Raw genomic sequence first — 16,333 nt, 5'->3', positions numbered from 1 at the left:
GACCCAAGACAGTCATTCATTTCCCTGGGACGCGCCGGACTTCAGTGTTCCGGTGTTTTCATGGTTGTATCTACTGTAGATCCTGGCTTACAGGAGTTGCAGCGGTATGGGAGGTTAAGGCGGGTTTGTCCCAATCAGAGTTGCTAGTGCGACTTTGTTTAATCATCATCATCATCAGTCTGTTCTCGTCCACTGCTGGACATAGGCCTCTCGACCTCATAGGCAACGTTGGTAACGCAATCGAAATGTTACCGCGTTTAGTCCTCTAATTGGTTGGTTAAGTTGGAGTAGCCAATTAGCGCGCTGAATGTATGACATCATCACCTGAGGTTCTACCCTGGGGTGATGACGGAAGTGAATAGAGTTACGTTAGGTAAAGTATTTTGATATTTTGGTATTTTTTAAATGGATTTCATAATGTGTAGTGAGGTGATTTGCGAGATGAATTTGCCATTATCAGAATAGCACTGTAGGCTAGGCTTGAGCCCAAGGGACGATACCCTTTTATGTAGCCTGTACAGACATGCTCCGTGAGCAGTCACCGAGATTAACTACTCGCGAATTCACTATATTCACTATACGAATGTGTATTAATATGTCAGCCTCGCAAGATGTATGTAGCTTATATTGTTCGTGAATAAAAGAGGAACTGCGGGCCTCGCTGAGAATGCCAACTGTCTATGGAGACGAGAAAGATAAAAAAATTGATTTGTGACTGATATTTGGTATGATCGGTATGGTTGTTGTTACGTTGTATGAATTGGTAATTTTTGACTGATCTGGAAGTCACTGATAGCTTATATTCGGCGGTGGATATGGTGGATATCTTCTATCATGGTGATGATCATTCTTCATCATACATCAAAGAGCCAGGATCGCAGAAACAAATGAGCTTTTAAACAGCGATGCAGCGTGGCGCAGAGCAAAACAGATTGTTACTTTTAATTAAAAATCGCTTAAACGCATGTCCCACGTCGATCAGCCTCCAACCGAAGAGGTTAATTCCCCGAGGTAGAGAGGAGGTAGATCGGTTACCCTTTGTCAGTCATTATTATGGTAATTGCTGAATTATCGGGCAACGAGCGCGAGATCTACGTGTTTTGTAACCGATACGGCACTGATACCGAGGCTTTTAAATTATAATAAATCTCTTACACGTCTTGTTTTGATAGTAATCGAAGTAGTTGAGATAGCTTGTTACGTGTTGTGTAATGGGGGGCGTCTTTATTGCCGTTAAGAGGCGGCTAATTATAAATGTACATTGATCAGATATGTATCTACACTCTAAAGTGTTATTCGTATACCTATGGGTACTGTATCACACTAATATTATAAATGTGAAAGTTTGTTTGTTTCGATGTTTGACCGTCAATCACGCTGAAATTACTAAACAGATTTTGATGAAATTTGGTATACACGCAGGGTATGAGCTGACTTAGGTGATATAATACTTAAATCCTCCGGGAATGCGAGCAAAGCCATTGGTAGAAGCTAGTTCAAAAACTTTAGTCCGACTCAAGCAATGATATATTTATTATTGATCAGAAAAATTGTCTTTAGGCAGTAGGACTTGCCGACCATTTTACTTTTTAAGTAGAAATAATGTTAAATACTAAGTAAATATTAGGTAAGTAAGGCTCTTATCGAAACAGGTAAATGTCATTGATCATTTACTGTGAACCCAAGGCCCTAGACAGCCCTAGGCTGCCTTATTTATTTCTTGAACTAAAAATAACCCTTAAAGACATTTTCTAAGAAATTCTATTCTAGTATTTCAGTACTAAGTCCTGATAATAACATAGGTATGAAACATTTTCTATTTGAAATAAATCTAGAGAAGTAATAGAAATTATATTTGCTTGTCTGCACTTGAAAAGATGGGGGATGGTAGAAAATGTTTGGTTTTCTCTGTTGATTGTATACCAAGAATGGGAATCTGCAGAAATGTTTTTATTTAAACTAAAAAGAAATCAAAAGTCTAAAAAAATAATGTGACAATTCAAAAGTGTTATTTGAATATTTTCGATTCCGAACTTTATTAGAAGTCCATTGGACACTAATAACAGAAATGACATAATAATCCTTTGGAGAAGATGACGTTTATGTAAGAACCGACCATTTATGCAGTCCAATATCACGCCACGTTGTATGAGGACACTTTCTATTCCCATCAGCTCCCATTCTCATTATCTTCACGACATTATTCCGGCACTCTCTTACTCCCCCCCCCCCCAATATTCCTGGGCCAGCTATAATGGTCCAATAAGTTAATTAAGTGGAGATTTCCTTCCAAGAGCCGCGCCGCGCACCCACTGTGGAGGGGCCGTGAGCGTCGTAAAATTAATTAGCCTTAAGTAATTTATTTTGTTAATTTATTGCCGGAGGAATAATGTGAGGTTGCGATATGAATTTTGGTGTATTCTGTATTGTTCGCTGTTTTGTTTTCTTAGCGTTCGTAAGCTCTGTTTTGGTGGAGATAGCGTGGTACCTCCCCCCCTCCCCTAACCCGCTACTTACTTTGTCAGGCAGATTATTTAACTGTAGTAAGTATTTAAGTTGATTAATGAGTTTTCGTTTTTCATTCATATTTTTATGTTTTGTGTATGTTCAGCGATGGCTCTTTATAAAACTGTTCGATCTATATTATATTAGTACATCATGATAGGTACATAGCGTAGGTGTGTCAGGTGACTTCCTTCAGTAATGTATTACAAATCTGCGATTATTAAAATCTGGAGTCTAGACCATCACACTTTACATACGTCAAGTAACAAGAGAAGTGTGGGATGTCCACAACCTACTCGCTCATTATCATTACGTGTTAAAAATCAAAATGCATATTAATGAGCTACCCCCTGGTATAAAAGGGTGGGATTTGGTGTACAGAGCACATTCCAACCCCATCGTTTGGGACTCACACACCAAGTAATCAGTATTCAGTATAATCCTCAAAGATGATGAAGTTTGTGTTGTTCGCCGCTGTGCTGGCGTGCTGCGCCTACGTGAGCGTGTCCCAAGTGCGGGGCGGCGTGTACTGCGGCCGGCAGCTGTCCGAGACGCTGGCGACCCTGTGCTGGGGCCCCGAGCTCAGCAAGCGCAGCTGGTGGGTGCCGCCGGCGGGCGCGCTGGCTGGCGTGCGCGGCAAGCGCGGCCTGGTGGACGAGTGCTGCAGCAAGTCCTGCACTATAGACGAGCTAATGACGTACTGTTAGATAAGGTGTTTGACTGATACTGTTATGATGTAAATATACGAGCGACGTTTAAACTGTACTTATTGTTATTATTTGTGATAAACCAGACAAGTACAAAATTGCAACTTCACACACTAGCAGGTCCAATTACTCCTGATTTATTAAAAATGCAGCTGTATATGGTAAATCAATGACCCCTGCACAACAAAATATACTGTTACAACATACATATTTGCATACGTACAACGTCGGCCCATTTAACATAAAAAAAAAAAACATATAAGGAACTAGCTACTTCCGCGGGGTTTCACCCGCTCTGCTCGGCTCTTTCTGATCGTAGTGCGATGTTTTATAGCCTATAGCTTTCCTCGATAAATGGACTATCCAACACAAAAAGAATTATTAAAATCGAACCAGTACTTCCGCGTTTCAGATTAGCGCGTTCAAACAAACAAACACACAAACAAACTCTTCAGCTTTATAATATTAGTATAGATTCATTATTTTAAAGAAAAAAATAAGTGACACAATAAAATTATTCTAGAAAATATACTTGATCAAAGTTTTCCATGAGCTTAACCTACAAGAGTAATATCTAAAAAATAATTGTCTAATTTTGTTATGCTGCACGCCTTCTCATTTTTCTGCAGGTAGAATCTTAATTTTCGTCTCGGACAAGAAATTGATTTAAAGATAACTTGGTATAATCCTGTGTAACTCTAATGTAATCAGATGGATATTTATTGATTGTAACTTTGTAACTTATCTGCGTGAAAGCGTGGCGCAGCACCGGCGCCGGCGCAGCTGACGTACAAACTGACAGGTGGCGCGATCAATCACAGTAATCCGTGAAGCCGATTCAATTCCCGGCTTAAGATTATGGTTCATCGTTCTGTAACTGTAATATTATAAACAAAAAGACGTTTAATAAATAACCAGGGTTTTCACACCTAATTTGGTGTTTTAATGGATGTGACTTTTAATATGGGAAACAAAAATGGCGTATAAATTTATTATGTTAAAATTTGGGAAGATAATTTCTTTTAACCCAACATACCTCCATACTTTAATTTAGGTACCACAATGCAATTTAAATATCAAACACTTTTTTAAACGCTGCCCTGCACTAGGGTTTTCTCCTGTATCGTGGCCTGCGTTTACACACATACGCATGTCACCTAGACCGATAGACCGAAGCTACAATTTCAAACTACTATTCGAGATCCTGTGTGAAATTTTTAGGAACAGAAATTACCCATAGCAACTCTTAATTGGATACCCTATAATACATATAATATACTAACGTAGATATAAAACATATTTTAGGCACGTGTAACTAGGTACTAAGTACCTATATATTTTACCAATCAAATTACATCCATACAACATTATGTAAATCAATCCATAATCTCTCAAAAGGCGTGATGTTAGTATTAACGTATTGATCAACAATTAATTGGCAACACCAACAACTGTTGTCTTGCTGACAGCGAATGATACGTCGAGTAGAATGTGATACTCCTGACAGATAGATCTGACACCTGACGTCGGATTAGCTGACACTGTATTAATTAACATGTCATTAACAATTGGAGACTCGGTCTTTGTTTTGGGTAGATAGATAGAGGAATTTATAGGAGATGCTGCTGTTATTGTGATTTGTCTATTGTTCATGTTTGTTGTAATAAATGTAAACCCGCGACTTTGCTCGGGTTCAATTTTATCCGAATCATTTTGCGCACTATCTCGACAATTTGGCAACAGATTTGATACGGCTACTATTAAAAGTATTATAATAATTATTGTTGTGATTAGTTTACCTATTACAAGCCTTAAGATATTTTGTAGTGTGACATTGGTGAATAGATGTGTCTCATAAATTAGCTCTGACTCTCTTGTTTCTGAATTCATAGACTTGTAGCTCAGTCGTGTATTTTCATTTAAATAAAGTAAGGAATTACCTTTAAAATGATTCTACTGAACAATAATTATAATACCTATTAATTAGCATTTTATCAGAATTAGCTAGTATAAACTAGTTCTAATAGGTGAACATTAAATTGCCTTTTACCGATATATTATGTTAGTGAGAGGTTTTGTCGAACATTACTTTAGAACTACATTATATTAGTTTAATATTGCTATATTACATGATAATACAAACCTTCAACTACTAACACTAATACGGAAGAGGTATATTTCAGCTACACAACAAGTTTACAAGCCAGTCGAGTCACGTCAACCGTATCACATTGTGATTTCGCTCCACATAGCTTTGAGAAATCAATCCGATGCGCTAGCACTTGCCTCCTGACTCCGTCCGTCATCCCGCGCTAAATTGAACGACACGGCACTAATTAGCACATCATTATAAAATACCCGTGTCATTTGTTTAGTTGTGACGGCCACCTGTTGTGTACTTGGAGGTTTTAAGAAGGATTTAAGGTATATTGTTGTTGTGATTTAACAAAGAAGTAGATTTTGTGAAAAAATCTATAGTGTATTGACATTGACATTAAATTTGTTGTATATTCTTTGACATTTTAATCATCTTGACGTTTTCGACGTTTGCATGATTATGTATTATTTTTTTTTAAAGAGAACTAGATGCTCAATACATTTGTACTCTTCCAGGCAAAGCTCTGTTATTAAATTTAAGACCCTTATTTTGAATAATGGTATGGCAAAATTTTCGTAAGTAATTTTCAAGGTTTTTGTCAAAGATATATTTTTTGTTTGTAACTTTAATTTTTGGGTGTAGTAGATGTAAAAGAAGGAGACTTAACTAAGTAAAATGTGAGTGTAAAGTGGGTCGTACATTTTATACGGACACCTCTATTTAATCCTTCGGGATGAAACGTGATGGTAATATGTTACTGCGGCAGAAATAGATGTGGAACAGTTTGAGATTAAGTGGCGTCTATATCGAGCATACACCTGAATATTTGACAGGATGTTTCCCAAACATTTTATACGTTTTATCTCGAAACAAGTTTCCTGATAGCGGCTTCCTTTAAATCTATTTTTGTACCGATATATTGTGGTATTTGTATTGTCGTCTGTATTGACCAACGTGGCGAGACAAGATAGGGTTGTTAGAGTGAAAAGAATATGTCTGCAAACAACAACAGGTCTGGGGGAACATTTAATCCTCCAGTCGTTAAAAGGTAATTTCGAAGGCAATGAGTTTAGCTTCGTCTTAACAATAAATTAATCGGTTTACAAGTAATAAATGAGCAGATTTAGTGGCGCTGACTAGACTTGTATATTGATGGTGTCTGGCTCTAGGCTCTCTAGCTTAATTTCTTTTTTTTAAAGCAATAGAGGTCGATGTTGGATGGTAATGGCTTCAGGTGAATCATTTGTTGTAGTTATTTATTGCAATGAGGATTTTATTCATGAAGCTTATCCCAGGAGTGACAGATTTTTCTCAAATACTGATGAATTAAAATTAATTTCTGATTTAGATGAAATATTACGTGAGGAAATATCTTCATTCTGCCGCCAAACGTGTCCCGCGGAGTTAAATCAACTGAAGCTGGATTGCTAGGCCATAACAATAGTACGGTTGTAGTGTATCGCGGCCGGTAATTGGTGGCGCAGTAAACGTCATCGTATATCGCTTACCGAGTGTTGATACCCCGGCACTGGCAGCACTCGCCTGCTCACGATGAGGTGAGGAGATCTGTGTGGGCCGCTTTATTGCCATTTGTAAGCTGTTTATTACTTCGCACTTCTTAAGGAGCGATGAGAACTCTAAAAAGGTTTTAATACTAATAATCTGTGACGATTAAAGGACTCTGATGTCAGCCACTAAAAGTTTCTCGTGAAAATTCTTCTCATCTCGGCCCGTGGACATTTACGGTCGGCGACGTGCCGTCGACTCCACACAGGAGACAGCAACACATTAAACCGTGCACCAAAAGCGGACGATCTCAAATCACAAGTTACAGCATTAGTTTTACGACATAGATACACCATAAAAACCCCGTAAAGAAATAACCAACATCCATAATAATAATTTACGGCGGTGTGTGATCGGGTGCAGTTTCTAAATAAAGCCAATTTACTGGTGTAGTAAACTCCATTATTTCTGTACCTAGCTCGGGGTGTACATTCATATTATTTGCTTCTTATTCTGTCCTCGTCCGTTGTATCCCGCTGCGGTCGGCGGAGGTCACAGGATGCCGCACTGTTGTACTCCAGCTTATAATTTCTGGTTTGCGCAGCACCAGGACTTTCCCAGATTTCGTGTAATGGCTTCTAGGTTTTAGTTCTCAGAATATTTTATTACTGTCTCGCTGGTTCCCGAGTTAGCATAAAACAGAAGCTGGATCTCTGACTTACATTAAATTACATTTTCTACTCTAGCAGCGAGAGAGTAAATATCGCGTTGAAATCTGTAAAATGAAATCCTTTTTATAATCCCGATGTGTAAGCGGCGAGTGCCACTTGGGGAGCAATCATAAAATCTAATATTCCTCGGTTCCATGGTCTGGCGTAAATGAATATTATTCACTTTGCTTGTTTTATGTGCTGCCTGCTGTCTGCTCGCTCGTAAGATTCCTCGCAGTAGTCTCTGTCGGCAGGCGGCAGTATAATGCCGCGGGGACTCTTTTGAATTTCTAATATGACTATTGCATTTACTATTGTTGAATAATTGTCGACATAAATTGTTGAGTGTCGTATGTCCCTGGAATATTCTATAACTTTAGAAAAAGATTTGCAAGTTACAAGTCTCTTTATAGCAGATTTTGAACGGAAGTTGACCAAAATTTAAAATCACTGTGCAATCAACACAGATGGGATCGTTTAAAATATTGTAAAGCAAAGCAACACGTTTACACCTCCTTTTCGAGACGAATCGATATTCAAAATCGGTGTAGGTATCTCGGAACGGAACGAAATGAATTTCTTAAAATGATTACGACTCACTCAGCATCTAATAGCAGGTAGTTACACCCGCCATCTTGTGTTGTCATTTTTTTTTTAGTTTCCTTCGAGTCGCCGGTTCTCACTCAATGGACGACGATTTACGGCAGACATCGTGGCAACAAAAAGAACCTTTTTTCAAAATACGAACGCGACGAGTCATTCATAAAAATGACCTTATAAAGGCATTAAGTCCAAACATGTTTTTAAGAAACATGATCTCAATTCTTGTAGACATAAAGTTTCAAATGGCTCGTAATAAAAGTTGTAGTATTTTTTGTAAAAGTTTGTTTAGGATCGTTTAGTTCGATATATCGGTTCCTTATTTTTTTTAGTTGACAAAATTATTTGCGGTTAAAATGAGAAAGGACATTTAAAATTGAAATTCATTTCGGGATTACGGGTGTAAATAAAATGTGATCCTTTTCTTGTGGTCGCCACCGGCCGCGCCACTGCACTCATAGATAATAATGTTCATTTGGTTTATTTATTTTTTACGATTCCCGTGATTTACACCCGTAGCTTTAAATAGATTATGTGGCTCGAAGACACTCTTTGAAATTAGTATTTCTTATTGAATTAAATTGCTTTCTGTAGTTTCTTTTTCTTCTTCAAGCCATAATAGCTGGCTATAACTTGCATTTAGCTCTGGTTTTCAGCAGGTCAGCTAAGTTCAGACAAAAATAAAAGGTCAATACACAATCCAACAAGTTAATTACAAACTAACAATGTTTTACGACGTGTATACGTAAACAGAGCTGTGCTGGCTGAGCCACGAGCCACGGGCCACGGGCTTCGTACCACGGAGCCATAACACGCTAACATTGTTAATACGCGTAAATATTTGTATGTCTGTCTGTATGTTTGAGGGCCTATTGCACCCGCTTTGTTTCAAATTATGTTATTTGTAACGTTACGAGCCCGTAATGTAGCGGATTCTATGCACGTTTGTTCTACGCTGTCTTGTGGTTTGTGTTACACAATTTATTGGGTTAGGGCTGCTAGAGTTTGGCGTTTAGGCATGAAATATTTGTTCTGCAAAGGTTTTAGGATTAGGTGTTTTTATTTTGCAACAATTTATTTCTTACTTTCTTTACAAAGGTCATGAAAACTTCGTTAACAACATTGTAATTTCATCTGTTTATCCTTCACCAAGTAATTCCTATTCATACCTAATAGACAGAGACAGGGACAAAGGTCCCACTATAACACGATCACTCAGTACGTTTATTTGTTGCCTAATAACTCATGTCATCGTTCCGAACCGTCATTCCAATATTCGTCATTTGAAATGTAACGGTCGATGATCACAAACAATGGCCCAGCCAATATGGCGGCTTCGCGAATGCTTTATGGTTCTTTGTTAGTTGACGACATTAAACTGACGACTGTTTGTAGTGAGTGTGTCGTGAACACTTGTACAGTTGCACATCTGGTTGGCAATGTGCAGTTTTAGGTGTTTTATATTTTGTTGTCGATTTGTACCTGTGCTGTGTTGAATGTCAGCGTTATTTCTATTCGGGTCTGCATAAACTTTACCTGACACACCCTCTAGCCTCAATTAAGGCGGAAGAAGACATTTGATGATTTGCCACCTCTAAGAAAGGCAACATAATTTATATTAACGGCCAATAATTGAAACTATATTTGCTAGACACTAACCTAAAAAAAAAAAAAAAACAATACAAAACCGATTGTTTCGACAATTCAACAGGTTCCAATTACCACCCACGATTAAAACGCATTCCGAAAACACGATTGCATTTTAAAACAATGACTAATCACCCCTAATGTGTTGTTCCCAAGTTTATTGATGCTGCACTGACGGAACAGATGCAACTCTTCAGTATTGCTACATTTATGTTAGCAGCTCTCAAACACGTTGTTAATTTGCCCCAAGACGCATTAGCTGGACAAATGTTTACACAAACTAAGCTCACACTTTAGATTGTTGCCAATATTTGTTATAAAACACTAACTTAGTTGCTTGTTTGACTACTAACATGAACAGTACATTTTCAGACGTCCGGCTTTACTGGGACTTGGGATACAAACATGTGAGGAAATTGGAGGTGAACGGGCGATGAGGAAGTTTCAATTGTGGCTCCAAGATTGGTGTTATATGAATAGCTGTCTATTATAAAGTTCTTTTAAAACTTATCACAATAAAAAGTAATGTGGTAGCAACACAAGAACTTAAAGAAGTCTTCTTTATCCACAGTTCAACAATCTGAATCCAGTTTGTTAGTAAACAGCGCTTGATAATACCAAACAGACGGACAAAAAAACATTTGAAGTCAACGTGTTTTCGGGAAAACTGCAATAAAACATGTTACGAATATATCTTCAGTTATGAAACTGTGTAAACACGACCCGCGCGCCATCTGGTGTCAGGAGTGCTTTGTTCTAGCTTTACTGCTTCACACCTGTTTGAGTTTACGGGTCGGCAGTATTAGTTGTGGCCGGCGCTAATTGACTTGCAAATGTCAAAGGTATGATTAATATGGAAATTCTAATAAGAGACATTATCTATTTCTTGTGTGGCGTACAATGACTGGACTTTGTTTAGACTAGATGAGATCTTTACTGGGACTAACTGCGGTACTTCCAGACATTTAATTATTATTTAAACTATACCTTAGCAACGATTTTGTTCACAATTGCTAAGGACTGGGTTAAGTAAGCCTTAAATGAATCTGAGTACGATAGTTACAATTACAATAAGTAGCTTTTCTTTTTACTCACCTGTCAATCTAGGTTTTTATTTTGAGGGGGGAAATCATCCAATGACTTCTCCCGCTTTAAGGGAGGAGAGAGGAGAATCAGACTCTTATTGACTAAAACTGCTGCTTTTCGAATCAGAGCCCCGGTAAACCCGCTAGGTAGTCCGCAGCTTCGGACTGTTAATCCAGTTAGAGTGTACAGTTTCTGTTTAGTATTTTAAAGTCTAGTTCATCCATTGTTGCTCTATCACTGATATTTGTAGAGAAATAATTCCTGGACAACTATCGGGCATTATACTATGTCCATTCAACATACTTTGTTTATAAATCATTATATTTTACAAGTAGTTCTAAAGAATTAACAAATTATGAATAAACAAGTCTTTAGAGGATTCCAAAGAGTTTTTAGAAGCCATCATTCATTGTGAAGTTATTAGTATAATAATTTTGTGTCTCGTCTTTACATCCGTTTCTATTTAAAAGTTTAATAGTGATGCGGTGGGAATGTAGGTCTCGATGTTTTTATTTCTCTCTGGCCAAGAATAGAGCTGCATCTCTTCCGCGGGTGAATCAGGTGCAACGAGTTTCTACCTGGGAATTAATCATGTTGGCTGCCAAATACGAAAATGTTTTTTTTTCTTTTGAACCATGTTAGAGGTGTGAATTTCATATTATGTTTGTCTATTAATTTCTATTTAGGTAAATTATTTAAAAGTAATGCTATTTAATTTAGATTTTAATGGGCCGTTTAAGCATTCACTTTGGGTCTCTCCAATAATTTGTTGTTAAAGTTATGCCACTATTTATGAATGACGTTTCGATTTATCCAGAATTCGTTCCAGAAATCCAGAGTTCGAAGTTCGTAATTCACGCGAGGGAAGATGCAGGCATCAGCTACCTATAATATGTAATTAAATCAATTAAAGATTACACAACCACTAAAATGATATTAGTAGTAGATACATAGCGATATAATATCAAACAGCAGAATAAATCCAATTATAATTCAATTATTACTAATTCCAATCTAGTAATTACGATACAATGAACATTAATCTCCTCCCTTTGCTGCAAATAAATCTTAACTTTACAATGTAAAGATAAGGTTTAGTTTCGTTTGTGGTGTGTCCCTGTATTGTGTTGGATGACGGATGTGAAAATAATGGGTGAGCAGAGACTGTGGTGCTGTCTTGGATTATATTGTTATTTAATTATGGCTATAATATTGTCGTTTTGTTTGTTCATTGCTTTTTGTTGCTCAATGCGACCGTTTGTGCAGTCTATTGCGAATGGGACAGAAACAATTACGACGTTATAACTTTTCAACATTATTTTATATGTTAGAAAAATACAATAATTATGAAACTAATCTTTATATTTGATTTGTTACAGGTAATCCATTGAAGTTATTGCTTGCACTCAGTCTTCGCTTCATATTATGTAAGTAGGTGCACTATTATTTTATTTACATACTACACATTTGCATAGGTACACTATGTAAAGATCCTCAAATATATTTGTTTGTTATAAAAACATAAATAAATGCATTTACACAGTCTTGAAAACAATTTTAGTCTGGGTTTATCAGTATTACAGCCGACGTTTCAGTTAAAAACTTGGAATGATAACCAAATATGTATCTTATATTCAGTAAACACCAATGGGTACATATAGTATAAAAATAGTATTATTTGTATATTGAAACCGTAACTTCCGTATAATTATATTTGTTCAAATAATTGCTCAATCATCGAGTAATTTACCGAATTATTGAACGTTAATTTGCTTGTTTGTTTGTTTCCTTATTGTATAAACTTATTGGTGCTTAGTATTCATTGTAACAGCCTGTTACCCAGGAAAGGAAAGCTATGAATAGTTCACTAGTAGGCCGTAATAGGAATACTGCTTTATTACATTTATTACTATTTTAATGCCCATTTCTCGATCCATTAACTTTAAACGTGCAGTGTGACCCTTTCTGCACAGAAAACTTATTTTAGTCTCAAAACGAAGTAAGTATTCAAAATTACAACAATCACAATCACAATCAAGCAGTTTATTGCATTTGCGATCAATATGTCTAACACATATAATGTGTGAATTTAATAATTTAGATTTGCTTAGGTATAAGTTATAACATGGTTTAGATCACAAATCATAACGCTATATTCTACGGAGAAGCAAGTTAGTGTTTGTTATGAGACGTAATAAATATCTACTCAAGTAGTAGCACCTACCGATTCTATACACACAGGTAAGTAGCCATCCATTCAAGATTTACTTTGAAGTTAGACATAATAAACAAATGTTTCCGTTCCCAATACATTACAGGATAAACAAGAATATCTTAAGTACATTACCGAGTTCACTTTTCCCATGAATTCCAAGTATTTACAGGAAGAAACGAATTAAATAAAAATGGCGGCGCAATTTCGTATTTAACATCGCTGACAATTAAAATTTCGCTCGTCACAGAGTAAAAAATATCCGTCCAAGACTTTATACATCTGTGACATTACTGTTGTAGTAAGTATAGTCTGTGGTTCAACGAAAGATTCTTCGTGCGTGTAATTTAACGTTTAATGCGCTTTCGCGAGTAGGTACGGGTTACAAAATAAAACAAATTGTTAGAAAAAATATTAAATACGTACAATAGAAGCATAACTATTTTTAAATCTAAATAATGCTAAGTAATAATAAATGAAAATTATTAACATTAACACATTTTTTCTATTTGACACTGTCGCTGAAAACTACAACTGTAGTTATATTTAAAATTGATTATTTAGTGAAACAATAATGAATTAAATCGGATAATCTAATATTTCTTCAGTTCGAAAAGTAGTAACTCAAACACGAACATTTTGATTACATTAGCTCAGCCGCTGATTTCCTTTGGGTACCCTCATCTTGTTAAGTTTAATACAAAAATATACGAAAATAACTTTGTAATCGCCTTTGTTTATAGTAACTCCTAATGTAAGTAGCAGCTCTGGACCTTTGTAAATAACACATTACAATAAAAACAAAAATTAAGCTTGTTATAAACTAATTTAGATACCTGGAATCAGTATCTGCGGACCGTACTTTCCGGCCGACCGGTCGCAATGGCCATCTTGCCAACTCGTCATTACAGTATTGGCAAAAACTTTAATAACCCATTGTTTTGTGACCTAACAATCGCACCGCTCAGACTTACAGGGGTATTTTAGACCCAATTGTTATTTCATCTGGAGATAATTTAGGGTTAAAGTCATTCCGAATGATATTCAAGTGTGCCAATCCGCGGATCACCGATGTGTGAACAATGATGTGTTTATCTTGCGTCTGTGTGTGTAAATGAGATGTGCTTTTTTCCAAAAGTTGATCGATGGTCTGATCTGATCTTAAATGTCATTAATGTCAAATATAACTGGAGTTTGGAAGGTAGACGAGTTAATGTGTGACTGTATGATTGATGAGATCCAACTTGATAAAGATCTGCCTCATATACATACCTAACATACGCACAAACATAGATGGTAATAATACCTACATTATACTTTAATATGCCTCTTTGGGGGTAGATATTGTCAGTAGTTTGTCACCGACAAAAATAATTTTCCATGGACTCAATTCCAGGATCTGTTTTTATATTACATTATTTTAGAAAAGTATACTTTGAAGGGACTGGAAATCCATCCTGATGATTCTTGCACTTGCTTTTGCGACCACCACAAAACTGTAAAAACTTAAATATTCCTGTAATTTTCCACTGTTTTTTGGGCAATGACATAAGCCTGTCGGAGGAGGTGGTATGTCAAGTTTTTGTGAGGTCGGAGCCTTCCGTCTGACAGGACACCCGTCGCGTCGTGTGGCTACAGGTATCCTGGGAATACTGACCGTTGTCCGATGTGGATCAAGTGATAAGATGTGGACTGAATTACATTTGTTCCTAAACTTACAAGACAGGCAGTTATTTTAATGTGATCCCGCTGTATGAGATTCATCACAACTGTTTTGAAAAACGGTAATCGCTGTTTATATCATGTCACTTGGTATTACAACACACTAACCTCTTGTATATGAGACACAATAGAAAACACATTGTGTCTCGCGTAGATCTGCGTTCCGGCACACCACGGGTAAATACAGTTTTATATACAACTACAATCTATATATGCAGTTATACATAGTGTAGTATGTGTAGTGTCGAGACAGATTTGAAGTACAATCTACATGGAATATACTACTACTATAATATACTCCCCTTGTACATTATTCTTCAAATCACTCTCGCATTATCATGGACGTGCAAGAAATATGAATGTAACAATATTGTTGTCAATTTATGCTCCTCTGGGAAATTAATGCAATGTTTTGTCTTAGCTTTTGCATATAAAATAAGGGAGATATACCCATGTAATGTAGCTTGTTATATTTTTTGTGATAGTGAAAGAAATTACTGCAAAATAATTATACGAGCTCAATTTTCTAGCAAAACATTTTAGTTTCGAGTTAATATTCTTATAAGACTGTAATTTTCTTGTATTTTCTTATGTGAAGTTATATTAGACATGAGACGTTCCTACATCGATACGTTTCCATCATGACAATGATGACATTAAACCAAGTCGCTTCAGCCCATGCCTTGGTCGGGAACAGAAGCCTGGCTACTTTGACACATGTCATTATACTGGCGTGCCGAATATACAGCATTACCTACATATTAAGTTATTTTTATTTATCAGTTCGTGGGAATTTTTGAAATTGTGCACTTAGGCTGAAATACTTGATGTGTTTCTGTTATATTACAAGTTACGTCTAAGTTATTACAAATTGAATATATTTATATTGTAACTTTCGAGAGACATACTAAATTAGGTAATTATCATGTCTTTTAACATATGCACGTCAGTATCTGATGAGGAACTCGACTTGAAACTAGTCGAGTTCCTCGTCAAATACTAGAGGCTCATATTCAGCATCAGAATTATAAATAGAAATAGAATATAATTCATAGTTATATTTTGAAACCTTTAAAGCCGTCAGTTATTAGCCGTTAGATATTAATTTATTTAATTTACTTACTTCTGTTTTTCCTTAAACAACAAATATACATTTAAAACTTCATTTGATGCTACTAAGTAGTCTATGTGTTTATTTACAACTATAACAACAGCAGATATAAATACCGTCACAAAATAAACAAGTACCTACATAAGTTTGTGGGACCGCTATTAAATGGGAAAACTACGGAAAAGGGTTCTGACCAAATTCCGATTTAGGATGCATCGCGTAAATAGAGTACAGAAGGTTAACTTTACTTATGTTGCGGAAAAAGTTAGGAAGTATTTTCTTGTACCGATTTTTTTAAACCTTTCTTCACACTAGGATTTTCTCCTGTGTCGTGAGTGCGTTTGTAAACATACTAGTTCACATGCACGTGACACCCAGGCCCAGAGCAACAATTTGAGGAACACACAAAGAGTCGCTCCATGCGGGAAT

At 36.5% G+C, this 16,333-nt stretch overlaps 2 protein-coding genes across 3 annotated transcripts in view; both read left to right on the top strand.

Moving 5' to 3' along the window:
- LOC118272444 (netrin-B-like) overlaps positions 1-16,333 on the top strand; it is a 131,097-nt gene that overhangs the window by 48,668 nt on the left and 66,096 nt on the right. The window lies entirely within an intron of this gene.
- On the top strand, positions 2,896-3,225 carry LOC118272601 (insulin-related peptide 2-like). Its single transcript, XM_035589202.2, has one exon. It carries the CDS (start codon positions 2,955-2,957, stop codon positions 3,210-3,212), a length of 258 nt encoding a protein of 85 aa, XP_035445095.2. The 5' UTR covers positions 2,896-2,954; the 3' UTR covers positions 3,213-3,225.

This window comes from Spodoptera frugiperda, chromosome 4 (genome assembly GCF_023101765.2).
Source record: "Spodoptera frugiperda isolate SF20-4 chromosome 4, AGI-APGP_CSIRO_Sfru_2.0, whole genome shotgun sequence".
Lineage (NCBI taxonomy): Eukaryota > Metazoa > Arthropoda > Insecta > Lepidoptera > Noctuidae > Spodoptera > Spodoptera frugiperda.
Note: the sequence above shows the minus strand (reverse complement) of the source record. Positions and strands in the feature narration are given on the sequence as shown.